This window comes from Liolophura sinensis, chromosome 6 (genome assembly GCF_032854445.1).
Source record: "Liolophura sinensis isolate JHLJ2023 chromosome 6, CUHK_Ljap_v2, whole genome shotgun sequence".
Classification (NCBI taxonomy): Eukaryota; Metazoa; Mollusca; class Polyplacophora; order Chitonida; family Chitonidae; genus Liolophura; species Liolophura sinensis.
In genome coordinates, this window is record NC_088300.1 from 33,231,303 (window position 1) to 33,244,201 (window position 12,899).

At 38.6% G+C, this 12,899-nt stretch overlaps 1 protein-coding gene across 1 annotated transcript; it reads right to left on the reverse strand.

Annotated features, from left to right (window-relative positions):
- LOC135469255 (protein ZNF365-like) lies at nucleotides 1–7,270 on the reverse strand. The gene is made up of 5 exons (XM_064747853.1): nucleotides 7,222–7,270; nucleotides 4,119–4,222; nucleotides 1,515–2,305; nucleotides 501–653; nucleotides 1–74 (listed from the first exon to the last, which is right to left on the reverse strand). Exons 3-4 carry the CDS (start codon nucleotides 2,189–2,191, stop codon nucleotides 560–562), a joined length of 771 nt encoding a protein of 256 aa, XP_064603923.1. The 5' UTR covers nucleotides 2,192–2,305; nucleotides 4,119–4,222; nucleotides 7,222–7,270; the 3' UTR covers nucleotides 1–74; nucleotides 501–559.
- Nucleotides 7,271–12,899: the final 5,629 nt, after the last annotated feature.

Sequence of the window (12,899 nt, forward strand, 5' to 3'; positions counted from 1 at the left end):
CTTTGAGGTAGAGGCTGTGCTTGTTTGCTAGGTCGTGTGTGAGCAAGGTAGTTCAAGACATCCTTGGGGACTGGCTGCAAAACATTTACAATAATATAGCATGTATTAGTTACGACTTATTTTCAATTACACTGTACACATCGAAAAATAACTAAACATGATATATTAATTTTTTTTGTACTCTTAAAGCCTTTTTCACAACTTGCATGAAAAATTGATTATTCTGAAGGATATTCATTCCCAAATAGATCACTGACTTTTCGAAACTTTTCGCACTTAAAGTGAAGCAAATTTGATCTAAACTAAAGTTTTTATATAGTATACATACAGTGCCTGTTACTCATTACAGGAAATCAATGCTGCACATGCAGTTGGCTTAATAGCACCAATAATGATTCTTAACAATCAATGTACACTGCAAAACTTGAAGAAGTGTAACTACATGTATTTTTTTTTTTTGTTTTTTAAGTTTCTCAAAATATAAAAACACTTTACTATACCGGGGCATTCATTTGGTTCTTAATTTGATGTAGCTCTTGTTCTGCTTTCTCCGCTCTATCTAAAATGCCATTAATGAAATCTTCAGTTTTTCTCTGGCCACAGACTCCTTTCTAGCAGCCCCTTCTAGAAATTTCATCAGCTCCTTGTGCTCTCTAGAAAAATATTAAATAAAATACATCAGAGTACATGAATAGATATTGTTGAATTTTAGTACATTTTAAAAAATCAACCCCCCCCCCCCCAAAAAAAAAACCAAAACAAATTCAGTTGTAAAAATGTAATTTTTCCCAGTTTTATAACATGTTACTGCATTTCTCCTTCAGTGAATTCCTCGCTTGTTTTCATTTATTTATTCATTTAATTATACATCATTGTTTTATGCTGCACCCAACACGGCTGTACAAGTATTTCACGTAAAGTTTAGCTGTTTCTGAATTCACACATTTTGCTTGATTCAGATTTATTCACCCCCAATATAGAGCCACTTAATATTTTTTCTCATGTTTGATTCATTCTTACGTATAGTCCTGGCACCAAAAGTATCATTTTAAGGCCTTACTGTGCTTCTGAAAGTACGTTTTTACATATTTACACATCATACTAGGTGAAATACAGTATTACTCAGGCCTAGATCACTGTGATTGAGGTTTATTGGTGAAGGAATCAGAGCTGAGCACTAAGGAAACCACTATACCTTACAAAATAAATCTGTAACCAAGTCAGCCCTGGGCCAATTCCACATTTGTGACTAACGTCAGAACTTAAAATCTTGTCATAATGTATATATTTTAATACTAGAAGTAGAAAATTTGGCTTTGTCAGAAATGGCTTTGTTGAATTGGCCCCAGGAATAGAATTGAGCAAAGAATTTCACCGACCAATAGTAAGTTTCCTCTGAAGAGAACCCATTTCCCTGACATGCCTATAGTGGGTACACCCCACTGAAAATTGAACGGAACCATCTGTGAGAACTCAACAACAACAAAAATGCGCAATTTTGCTCAAACACACACCTGTCTTTCTGTTTAAGCATCTCTGTCTTCTCCCTCATCTGTGACTCAAGGTTAGTCACTTTGCCTGAACTCTCTTCCATACGCTGCGCCAGCGCCAGTTTCTCTGCCTCCAGTTTTATCCTCTCTCGCGTCACGTTCTCCAGGTCCTTGTTCACTTTGGACAGGTTCCGCTCTTTCTGTTCCAGGTCATTTTTGAGCTTCGCCACATTTTCCGTCTGCTGCTTGCTCTGTTGGTCTGCAGACAACTGTAACCCTTCCAGAACGTCTTGGCTGTGATACAGGGCGTCTGCCGTGTTCCACTGGTTCTGCCGCGCCTGCATGACGTCCCGACTTAGCATTGTGATAGTGTCGTTCAGATGATTGTGCCCATTTGGCTTCACGCTGTGGCCTAATCTGTGTGCGCTCTCTGCCTCTTTGGCCCTCTTCAAGCGCTCCTCCAATGCCCGTGCGTCTTCGCTGAGGCTGAGAGAAAGTGGTGACAGTCTTCCCGAGTGATTGCGACGCGACGCGTACTTCTGCTTAGAGAGTGGTGTGAACACTCTACTCCTCTGACGCTCCTGCATGCTCCTGAAAGAGTGTTCCTCATCCAGGTGCATCTTCAGCTCCCGCAAAGATGGAAAACTTTTCAAGTCTCCGCACTTTGGGCAGCGATACGGTACTTTGCTTATGTACGACATAGTGCTTGGTTTACAATTAAATCCTCACCATGCAACCATCTCAAACTAGTCTCAAACTACACACGATCAACTCTTCTCCATTGCGTTTTAGTTATTTCATTTTGCGACATCTGACTGAAGACAAAAAAAAAAAAAAAAAAAACAGAAAATAATCACTGATTAGAAATTAGCCAAATTTTGCTTCATGTACATGTAAATAGAGTAACTCTTCTATTCATGGAGGTGTCAAAGAAGAAAAACTGGGATCCATGCTACAGTGAATACAAATGATCTGTTGTTGGCTTAATATACACGTAGGTAGATCTGTATATGTGTAGGTCACACTGTTGTTGCAACCTACCAATGCCCTACCTTTTCAAACCAACAAAAAACTCCAACACAACAGACTGATCAAATGAAATTTTACCTGTACTGATTACAAGTTCAAACTGACATGTTCAAGAGCAAGTGCTCAGTTTATATTGATCTCGCTCAGTTTATATTGATCTGCTACAGAGAGCATTAGTCAGTGTTTAATAACATGTCATATCTAGTACACTTAAACAAGAGCACCATGCATCAACTGATTACACAGCTGAATCCAGTGACAGTTCAGTGTATCGATCCATTATTGATCACATTGGTAATAATGTAAACTACAAGAACAATGTCCATGCATACTGTTCACCTGATACTTTTGGGTCACTTCTCACTATTAGGTTGGGGTGGGGGAGGCGGGAGGGGGGCGGGGGAGGTGGGAGGGGTGTGCAGAAGTGTGATCAATAATATCTGCCTCATATATGTACATGTTGTCCAATACACATTGTCAACCTGTCAACAAGAACTTTTACAACTATGATCTGCAATTAATCCATTTTTCCTAGTGTATTTGTACATGGCCAGAACAGTTACTCAAGGTGTCAAAAAAAACACCAAACATATCTGCAGAATACTATTTATTTATTTATTTCCTTGGTGTTTAACGCCATACTGAAGAATATTTCACTTATATGACAGGGGCCAGGATTATGGTGGGAGAAAATATGGCAGAGCCCGGGGGGGACCCAAGGCCGTCCGCAGGTTGCAGACAGACCAGAAATTTATTAATCAATGGACTTAATACAACTGTATTATAAGCATCAATGCTATAGCTTAAAACAATAATGCGACAGTGGTTAGCTTGCCAGCGTGGCGCAATGACCCAGGGGCCTCTCACAAATGCAGCCACTATGAGTTCAAGCCCAGCTCTTGCTGGTTTCCTCTCCGGCTATAAATGGGAAAGTCTGCCAGTAACCTGTGGATGGTCGTGGGATTCCCCAGCCCCCCCAACCCCCACCATTTAAGTGAAACACTTTTGAGTACAACACCAATCAAATAAATGAATAATGCACTGCAAGAACTGATAAAAAGAAGAAGAAGTAAAAAGGGGTTTGGGGTCACCTAGCCAGGTACCTGTCAAAATTTCAAGCTTAAAATCGTAGCCAAACTAACAACGCTGGAACCTTATAGGCCAAAACAGTATTTCTGAGATCTCACAAGTTCATGCAGGTTAATAGGGAAGATAAGTTGGGTTCACTTGCAAACGAAGGCAGTTAAAAGACAGACTGGTGAGGTTTGTGAACTGCTGATTCAACTTTTAAGCTAGCAAGGGTCATTGATTTTCTTTAAAGGAAAAATACTTTTGGAAAATTCTAAAAATGCACTGTCACTTTTCTATACCTGGATACACATACAAACTACCTGAAGGAGTTAACAATTAGTGTTAAACACTTACAAAATTTCAATAAAAAAAATCTAGTTTAACTTTTCCCATAGGTACTGCAAACTTGTGATACCTGGTAATTATTACAACAAATAGACGTACAGTTGAATGTACCTGTTTGATGACCTTCACAATGATGTCTTCAAAATTTTGATCGGTCAATCTCACATCATGTAAACGGCTTACCTGAAAATGCAGTACAGGTAAATCCATGGCTAACGCTGGCTGCTGTACATGTACCGGTGGTATGTATGAACGCATAACCAACTGGTTCAGGCTACGGCAGGGCCCTATGAAAACACATAGCGAATAGCGGTACAGAGTAACAGGTGTGGAGCTTTACCACATGTACATCTATATACATACACTCTTGAGCTACTGGTCTGCCCATGGCGCCTATCGTCTGAGTTACTACAAGTGAAGTGGGTGACAATGCTGACACCATATGGTGATGACACACTCTTGTTAAAACACCTAGCCAACTAGATGTACATGTAAGCAGCATCTACCCACATGGGATGACGGCATATGCATTCTGCCCCCCCTACCCTCTCAACTCTGCTGATATACATGTACGTGCATGCATTCAGGCAGAGTTTACTACCAGGGGGAATATTGATCTATCACCACTGACAATTCACTCCAGTTTCAATAAACTTGATTAGGATCAGGATGATAGCAAATTAGCATGTCATGTTTATTCATGAGGTGCAGGCAACAGGAGGAATTTGATCCTGTTTTAAGGACAAATATATATAGTCTGAAAATTCCTCTACATTGAATGGTTTATTTTTATCTCTTTGACCCAGAGGTAAAGATATCAGTTTGTTACATGTTTTATTCACAAATACGAACAATATATGCATTTATTCACCTTAAAAATACCTCACTTTGTACACTTTAGAGAGCGAAGTCAGCTTTGCAGGTGGGGCAAACGGAGGAGGCTCCTAAACACTGCCAGGAATCTGGTGCAGTTAAAGAAGTTTTAATATTGTTCATTTATTTATTTATCTAATTGGTGTTCTACGCCATACTGATGGAAGCCAGGAAGAGTCTGGAGATTAACATTGTTAAATTACTCTGGCTTAATGAACGGCTGCACTTGTACAATGGCGATCAGGTTTATATTCAGTGCAAGACACAGGGCTCATCCTCCTGTCTTAACGCCACAGCCCTGCCAGAAAGCTTTGGACTGGAATGCCCAATTAAGGCCACCTACACGTAAACTGTACATTTTTATTTTTTATACAAATGGCTGACAGGTGCTGTTGACCATTTTTTGCCACCAAGGCCCCATACCTTTGGAGGTATGGGTATCTCAAATCCATGTATATGTGTAAATTTACTTTCCTAGACATGCAAAGTTAGTATGTAAAAACACAACACGAACCTGTGCTAAATCAAAACCTTTCAGCTCATGACAGTAGGGTCCCTCAGTTACATATAAGTATCAAATACTTGCACATTATTACCCTGTATTCAGCAGTAGTGCAGACTGTGCTGTGTTTAAAGAAAACCGATTCTCTTTTACCAATGAATTCCTTTGTTTGGTTTATTTCTGTGTGTGCTTGTTTTGGGTTTTATGCCGTACTTCATATTTTTCAGTCAAATTACAATGAAGAGTTATTAGGTCACTGGGTCCTCTTGTCATGCCGAAAACAAAAGACACCCCACCCAGTCACACTATACCGACACCAGGCCAACCAGTCCTGTTTTCTTTCTCGAGCCTCCCAGTGTTGAGCGCCAAGCAAGGCAGCAACAATTACCATTTTTAAAGTCTTTGGTCTTTCATTTTGGGTGATTTGTGTATATTTCCTCGGACTATTATATACTAGTCCCTCGCTGTGAGTTCAAGTCCAGTTCATGCTGGCTTCCTCTCCGGCCGTACGTGGGAAGGCCTGCCAGAAACCTGCGGATGGTCATGGGTTTCCTCCCAGCATAATGCTGGCCGTTGTCGTATTAGTGAGATATTCTTGAGTACAGTGTGAAACACCAATCAAATCAAATAAATAAATAAATAAACTAGTCCCAGATATTACATACTGGTAGCGCACTGTGCTTGAAGATATTTCACTAGAATTATGAAAGTTTACTGGTACAAAGAACATTTTCACACACAGATGATACATTTTCTTTGCTTATTTATTTGATTGGGTTTTTTTATCGTACTCAAGAATATATCACTTGTATGATGCCTGATCGGGCCCAGCATTATGGTGGGAGGAAGCTGGGCTCTGCCCGGGGGGAAAAAAACACTACCATCCGCAGGTTCCTGGCAGAGCTTCCCACGCTCAGCCAGAGAGGAAGACAGCATGAGCTGGACTTGAACTCACAGCGACCGCACTGGTGGTAGGCTCCTGGGTCATTGTGAGGTGCTGGTATTCTAACCACGGAGGTCCCCCAATACATTTTCAGCCTGAATAAAAGCACAGTCCTCAGAAGTCATGTGAGACTGAGCCCAGAACACCATGATAAATCATGTTACACACATGTACAAATACATTGTGCATACATGTGGTAGCAAATCTAATAAGAAAAGACCAATTTCTTCCAATGTCAGCAGAAATGCTTTTTCACTCCTGTCATTGAATTTTCTAATTGAAAGAAATTAAAAAAAAATACAAAAAACAACAACAAAAAAAGAACGACTGTAATACTTGTCCTTTACAACTGAATACCGCTTTCATAGGTCGTACAGTTCTGGTACGACACAGCAAGTCTTATTCCGGCCGCTTGCATAAGCTTCAAAGACTAACAGTTTCTAAGCAACAACAATCACCCTCTGAAACACTATACACAGAAATCTGATGTAAGAGCACAACCAAATAACTATGGCATCAATCCCTAATAGCCAACCGTCGTGTCAGGTTGTACATTTTGAAACAGTCAGTTCTTTGTCTTTTCCCAAGATTATGAGATCAAAGTTTTGTTTGGGATATAGTAAATGTTGGGGGCAAAAACATGGTTCATGCAGTTGTTTTTGAGTATTACCAGGGAGGTAGACTTCCCTGTATATGCGCAAATAAAGAGTTTGATGATTAATCGTCTGTGACAGTATGATGACTCACAGTAGAAAGACAAAAGAAGGCGGAACTTGCATCAATGAAAACAAAAAGAGCCTTTTAAATGTCACTGTCACCTGATATCATTAGAGGGAGAATTTTCCACGAACCACTAAGCGGTAGCCATACTGTGCAAAGTTTGAATTATACAAGTATAAAATCTCGGGACCTTCATGGCCGAGGTGGTTAGTGTGGCAGCATATCACAATGACCAAGGAGCCTCTCACCTATGCAGTTGCTGTGAGTTCAAGTCCAGCTCAATCTGGCTTTCATGGCAGTACATGGGAAGGTCTGGCATCAACCTGCTGAGGGTCGTGGGTTTCCCCTGGGCTCGGCCAGGTTTCCTCCTACCATAAGTCTGGCCGCTGTAGTGTAGGTGAAATGTTGTTTAGTACAACATAAAACACCAATCAAATAAAACAGTATAAAATCTCTCATGGGACTGATGTTAGTGACTCATGCACATTAGCAGTTGACCAATTTTCGTTACTATGATCGTTACAAATTCAACATGGCAGTTTCAGTGAAATTATTTCAAACTTGACAACTGAAATCAGGGATTATAATCCGTGCGGGAATTGCATCACTACAATGAATTTCCGTGTTCACCTTAAAAAAGTGAGGCAAAAATCATGCATTACTCAAGTCAAGCCGCCACAACACAAACTTCATACGTCCCCGGCTGATGCATCGTTATCAATGGTCTGCAGTCTGCTTACACGAGCAAACCGTGGAAAACTGTCAACAAGCTCTGCTGCCATGCAGTTGTACCTTTCAACATGCTGACTGATGTCACAGCAAGACATGTTTATATTTAAAGAAAATCTTAACACAAAGTTATAGATATGTTTGTTTATTTTCTTAAGACTTGTAAGTAGTAGCCTTTTATTCCCTCTTATAAGTTATATCGACTTCTAAAATCAAAAACAAAAAATAGCTAATGTAACAAATAAGCAGGGAATGCCATACAGTTCAACACCTTTCAGCACTGATAGACTAGAGTAAAGCGTTTTGACAAGCTGAAAATTACTATGTACTTCCAAAACCCAAATAAATCAATTCTTCAGAATTAACAACTAATTTTGTGCAGATGTAAGGATTTATTTGCCTTGCATTAAGCAGTGGTATATTGTCACATGTATTTGTGGAAATTCGAAAAATCTTTAGCTTAATTTATCAGAAAATTTTCTGTCTGCACAGCAGGCTTCATCAATTCCAATTTACACTGTAAGGCATTTTGTACTCACGTTTGACAAAAAAGTGGTTTAATGAAACCGGTACCCACACTTTATTTGATATAATTTTTTTTTATTCCAGTGATGATTTTTTGAAATTTAGCAAATTAATTAAATTGGTGGTAGTAAATTAAATTCTATACATGTCTAATATCTAGTGTAAATATAGTAGTGCATATACCTTAAGAAGTGTCAGGTAAAATTTTGCTTGTATAAAGGCGTTTTATATGCTCATTAGACAAATAAATATTTTGGTGATCCCAAGTTTTACCCAGGGTAGAAGCAGAGTTTTGCGAGCAGTATTACACGCTGAAAGGAGTTTGATCGGAAATCACCGGAAAGAGCCGAACGGGTCACAAAGGGCAAGGTCACAGTGTAGTGGCAAAATGGAGGGGCCAACAGCGACACGTAAACGAAAGCGGGAAATTCAAGGCGATGACGATTGTTTCCTGAACAGTCCAACCGTTGTTGGATGTGGTGTCTCAGCGAAAAGAACGCGATGTGCTCTGACTGAAGCAAACAATGCTCGCATGCCCGTGAAAGTAAGTATTTTGTGATTGGATCAAGACGGTCTGCAGGTTTTGGCACAGGAAGTGGTGTTTGAAATTTGAAACCCACAAATCATAAGAGCAAACAGGTGTTGATGTTGTCTTGCAATGGAAGTCATGCGTGCTTTGTTATGTCAAGCTAGTGATTGTGTGTTTATATTACAAAAATGATGGAAAGTATATACCCTTTTTATTTGCTGTATGGACCCCTCTTCTCTAATTTTTATATGGATGCGGAAATTATTTATTTGTTTATTTGCTTGGTGTTTCACACTGTACTCGGGAATATTTCACTTGTACGACGGCGGCCAGCATTATGGTGCGAGGAGGCCGGGCTGGAGGAAACCTACGACAATCCACAGGTTGCTGACAGACCTTCCCATGGATGTGGAAATTAAAATGTGAACAAATTTGCTGATGCTTGGATGTTTACATAGGAAAAAATTGAATCAATATGAACGACTCACACTAAGATAGTGTTAACCTGACTTTGTACTTGCACAAATTTCCCGTAAAAACCATAACTTTTGCATGATTCATCGTAGAACGGGATCAGACCAACTATAGTTCAACAAGTCAAATGATACACTGCTTTTTGCCATTGCAATGTTTGACCACTTAACCACATGGGCCACGTGGCACTTTCAAAGGACTAATAAATTGAACATACCTAAATCAATATCCATCCCTGTTGCCAAAAGAACATTGCCTGGCTTCAGTGTGAAACATACCGTATTCATTTTACTATATAAATGAAATTATTTGATCATCGGCTGTCACCTTCAAGGCACCATAGTATTGCTCCATTTAAACTTGAACCATTCAAAAACCATAACCCAAATCTAAATAGCTTGAGCATAACTGAAAAACGAAAAAGAGTTTACTCGGATCTTCTATCGTGTGTTTTAAAGTTGTGAAATGACATGTACAATAACAGTTTCATAAACAGACTGGTACGAAAAGTAACATTCCATATGTGTTATGTATATACATATATATATATATATATATATATATATATATATATATATATATGTTTTACATCTGTAAGGACACTTTCATGTACATACATATATGTATATTAGAATAGACTCAACATACATGTATTTAAATAGACTGGTCAGACTATTTCCGAACACTGACGAAGGATTGCATTCCAGATGACATACTGAACTTTTTGTACTATTATTTTACAGCTAAAAAATACCTAGACTGTATTCAGTAATTTTTGAACTAGCAATCTCTGAAAAAGAGGGCTCATTTACCAAATTTCAAATGGTGTTTTCTGTAATTCACACAAACAGCAAATGGCCTGTAACCATTTCATGAGACATATGTATCTCACCTTGGACTAATTGATGGTGTGTGGCGTGCTTGTGATAATAGGAAGGGTTAATTTCTCATTTTGTGAGACACTTCTAGTTTGTCAACTGAACCTGAATTTACCAAATGTTTGTTACCGGTACTGTAAAATGTATCGCTGTTGTTGCAAATGTATTCAGCAATGTCCTTGTCAGAAAAAAATGAATTTCGGATTGGAAGCTTTCCTTTCAACGTAACAACAGGGATAACATCTGGGACAACGTTATTAAACACCAAGGAGGATGGTATATTCAGCATGTTTCAAGTTGCATGATATGAAAATAAAGTGAGATGATGACTGTTCCAGTGAACAGATAACGCCTACATAACATTGATCTTTGATATTCAATATACATGTTCGATATATTAGAGACATGGTATATGTCCCATGTATTATTTCAACTTGTGATACATTTAGTACATTTGCTACACTCAACCAAAATGTGGAGTCATTTGCCTAAATGTCTGTTTCAGTGTTTATGCAACAGGTATGCAAAACTTTTCCATGGTTTATACTGTAGTAATGTGTTGATGTGCATTTTTATATTCAGGATATTTGGGTCAATACATTGAAAGTCAATGAAACGAGACAACTTAATATGCTTTTTAGATTATTTGTTTATTCCAGTGGTGGTTAACACTGTGTTTAAGAATTTTTCACTGATATGATGTTGGCCAGGGCCAGAGATGGAGGAAAAGGAGTGCTCAGAATAGAGCATTGACCACTGTAATGGAACAATTATACATGTACATATATATATATATATATATATATATATATATATATATATATATATATATATATAGGAATCTTCACTTTAATATTGTTACTCCGTGATGTTTTTTAATAACCCTAATATCAGGTTCGATGTTTACATTAACAACAAGGGAAATAGCTGAACAGTGAGTGCGACTTTTCTGCCACACCAAATGGCAGCTCGAAGCTGTGACTGAGACCAGCTGGTGTTTGGATCTTTTTGTACATACTCCTCAACAGCGCATGCGTCGCTCCCTACCTTTCGCTAACTTTGGCAGTGATGTATGCTTGTTGTATTCTGTAAGAAACTAGAGACCACAAAATCTCCATAGTAACAGACGGCATGGGTGAAATATTGTCCTCGTAATGTTATATCATAGGAAAATGGCTATTTTTCAGTCACTGTCAGCCATAGTGTATTCATTGGATTTGTATAATTTTTAGATTTCCAGTCATAATCCCGAGTATTTCTGTAGAGCTTACGTGATGTCTTCTTGTACAGATAGGCTTACTCATGCAGTGGAAATCATAGACCTTTATAATAATAATAATAATACTTTATTTTTTGAGGGAGATCAATTAGTTTACAAAACCAATTTTCCTTGAGTTCCTCATGCATACACACATTCACACAAAAGGTTATTTACAAGATCTATACAGTATATATAAATTATAGGTGAATCTGATTTGAGATGATCATACTATATACAGTGTAGTGAATCATAGACAGTTTCACACTTAATCAGCAGAGGCCTATTTTGACATGATAAACATTTCCATTTCTCTTTGAAAGCACTGACATTCTCTGATTTTTAGGTGTAAGTAACATGTATAGGTAGTCAGTTTCCACAATGTCACCCCAGAAAATCTAAAACAAATTTTAATGGCATTGATTCTAGGTTTTGGGGGGATGAGGTTCATGGAGGACAGGTTGTAGATGGAAGGTTAGTTTGATAGGACAGTTGCAGCGTAGGTAAACCGGCTGAAAAGGTAGCTGGAGTCAAACCTTTAAGGCATTTAAGCATTAGTACAGCTTTGTGATTCTTTCAAATATTGTCATCCATTTTGGTTTTAAACAGTTCTTGACTTGGTGTCATATATTGTGCATTTAAAGTAATCCGTGCTGCATGTTTCTGGAGGCATGACAAACATTCAGTGACTCTTTAGAACCATTGCCCCATGTTGTGCAACATTAATTCAGCTATGGTTGTAAATTCTGTAAGCATTTTAAAACAAAATTGGTGTAAATATTTGTTGATCTCCTGTAACAATGTAAGCTTTGGTGATATAAGTTCATACTGATTCTCAGTTTATTTCTCTCAGGTCAACGCATCAGCGGTTGTTACACCTAGAAGCTTTGTATACTTAACATTTCAGTTTCTTTTCCATCAATTTCTAAGTGGAGTTTTCTCTCCAACTTAGCTATGCACTGCCACAAACCAGCTGTCATGCATCTTGTTTTAACAAGGTTGATTGTCATGTCATTACCGTTGCACCGCTGCAGTATTCTTTTGCTTTTGTTCCCTAGTGCTCGTCTCTACACTTTCTAATGCTTGGGCTGATGTTGATATTGTTTTCTCCCTATGCTTCAGCAGGGGGTGGCCATTTTGTTTTCAGCCATCATGATAAACTGTCATGGCAGCTGCATGATTTGGGACCCATCCATGGCTGATCAGAACCAAACGTCAGAGTAATCTCGGGACTATATGCTTCATTACTTAAATGCACTATATTTTGTTCTCCTATGCTATACTGGTACTGGTAGTGCATTTAGTTCAGTTAAAAATTTGACCTCGGCGTTTTATTCAATTGAGCTATAGTTCATGTAGTAATCGAGAAGGTGTTCAAACCTAATGGTGTGCAATTGGAAGCAATTGTGACATAATGTACATGTAGGTCACATTACCACCATCCCAACAGGTGATAATGTAGATAAATGCGGCATCATTAGCGTACTTTATGTATTCGAGATTGCCCACATCCACATACTTTACTAGCCTGGC

Bases quoted from the DNA above. Each gene is read 5' to 3' on its own strand.
- LOC135469255 (XM_064747853.1), bottom strand. From the start codon at position 2,191: ATGTCGTACATAAGCAAAGTACCGTATCGCTGCCCAAAGTGCGGAGAC. The intron at 654-1,514 runs GTGTGTGTTTGA...ATATTTTTCTAG, and splicing joins ATGCTTAAACAGAAAGACAG to AGAGCACAAGGAGCTGATGA.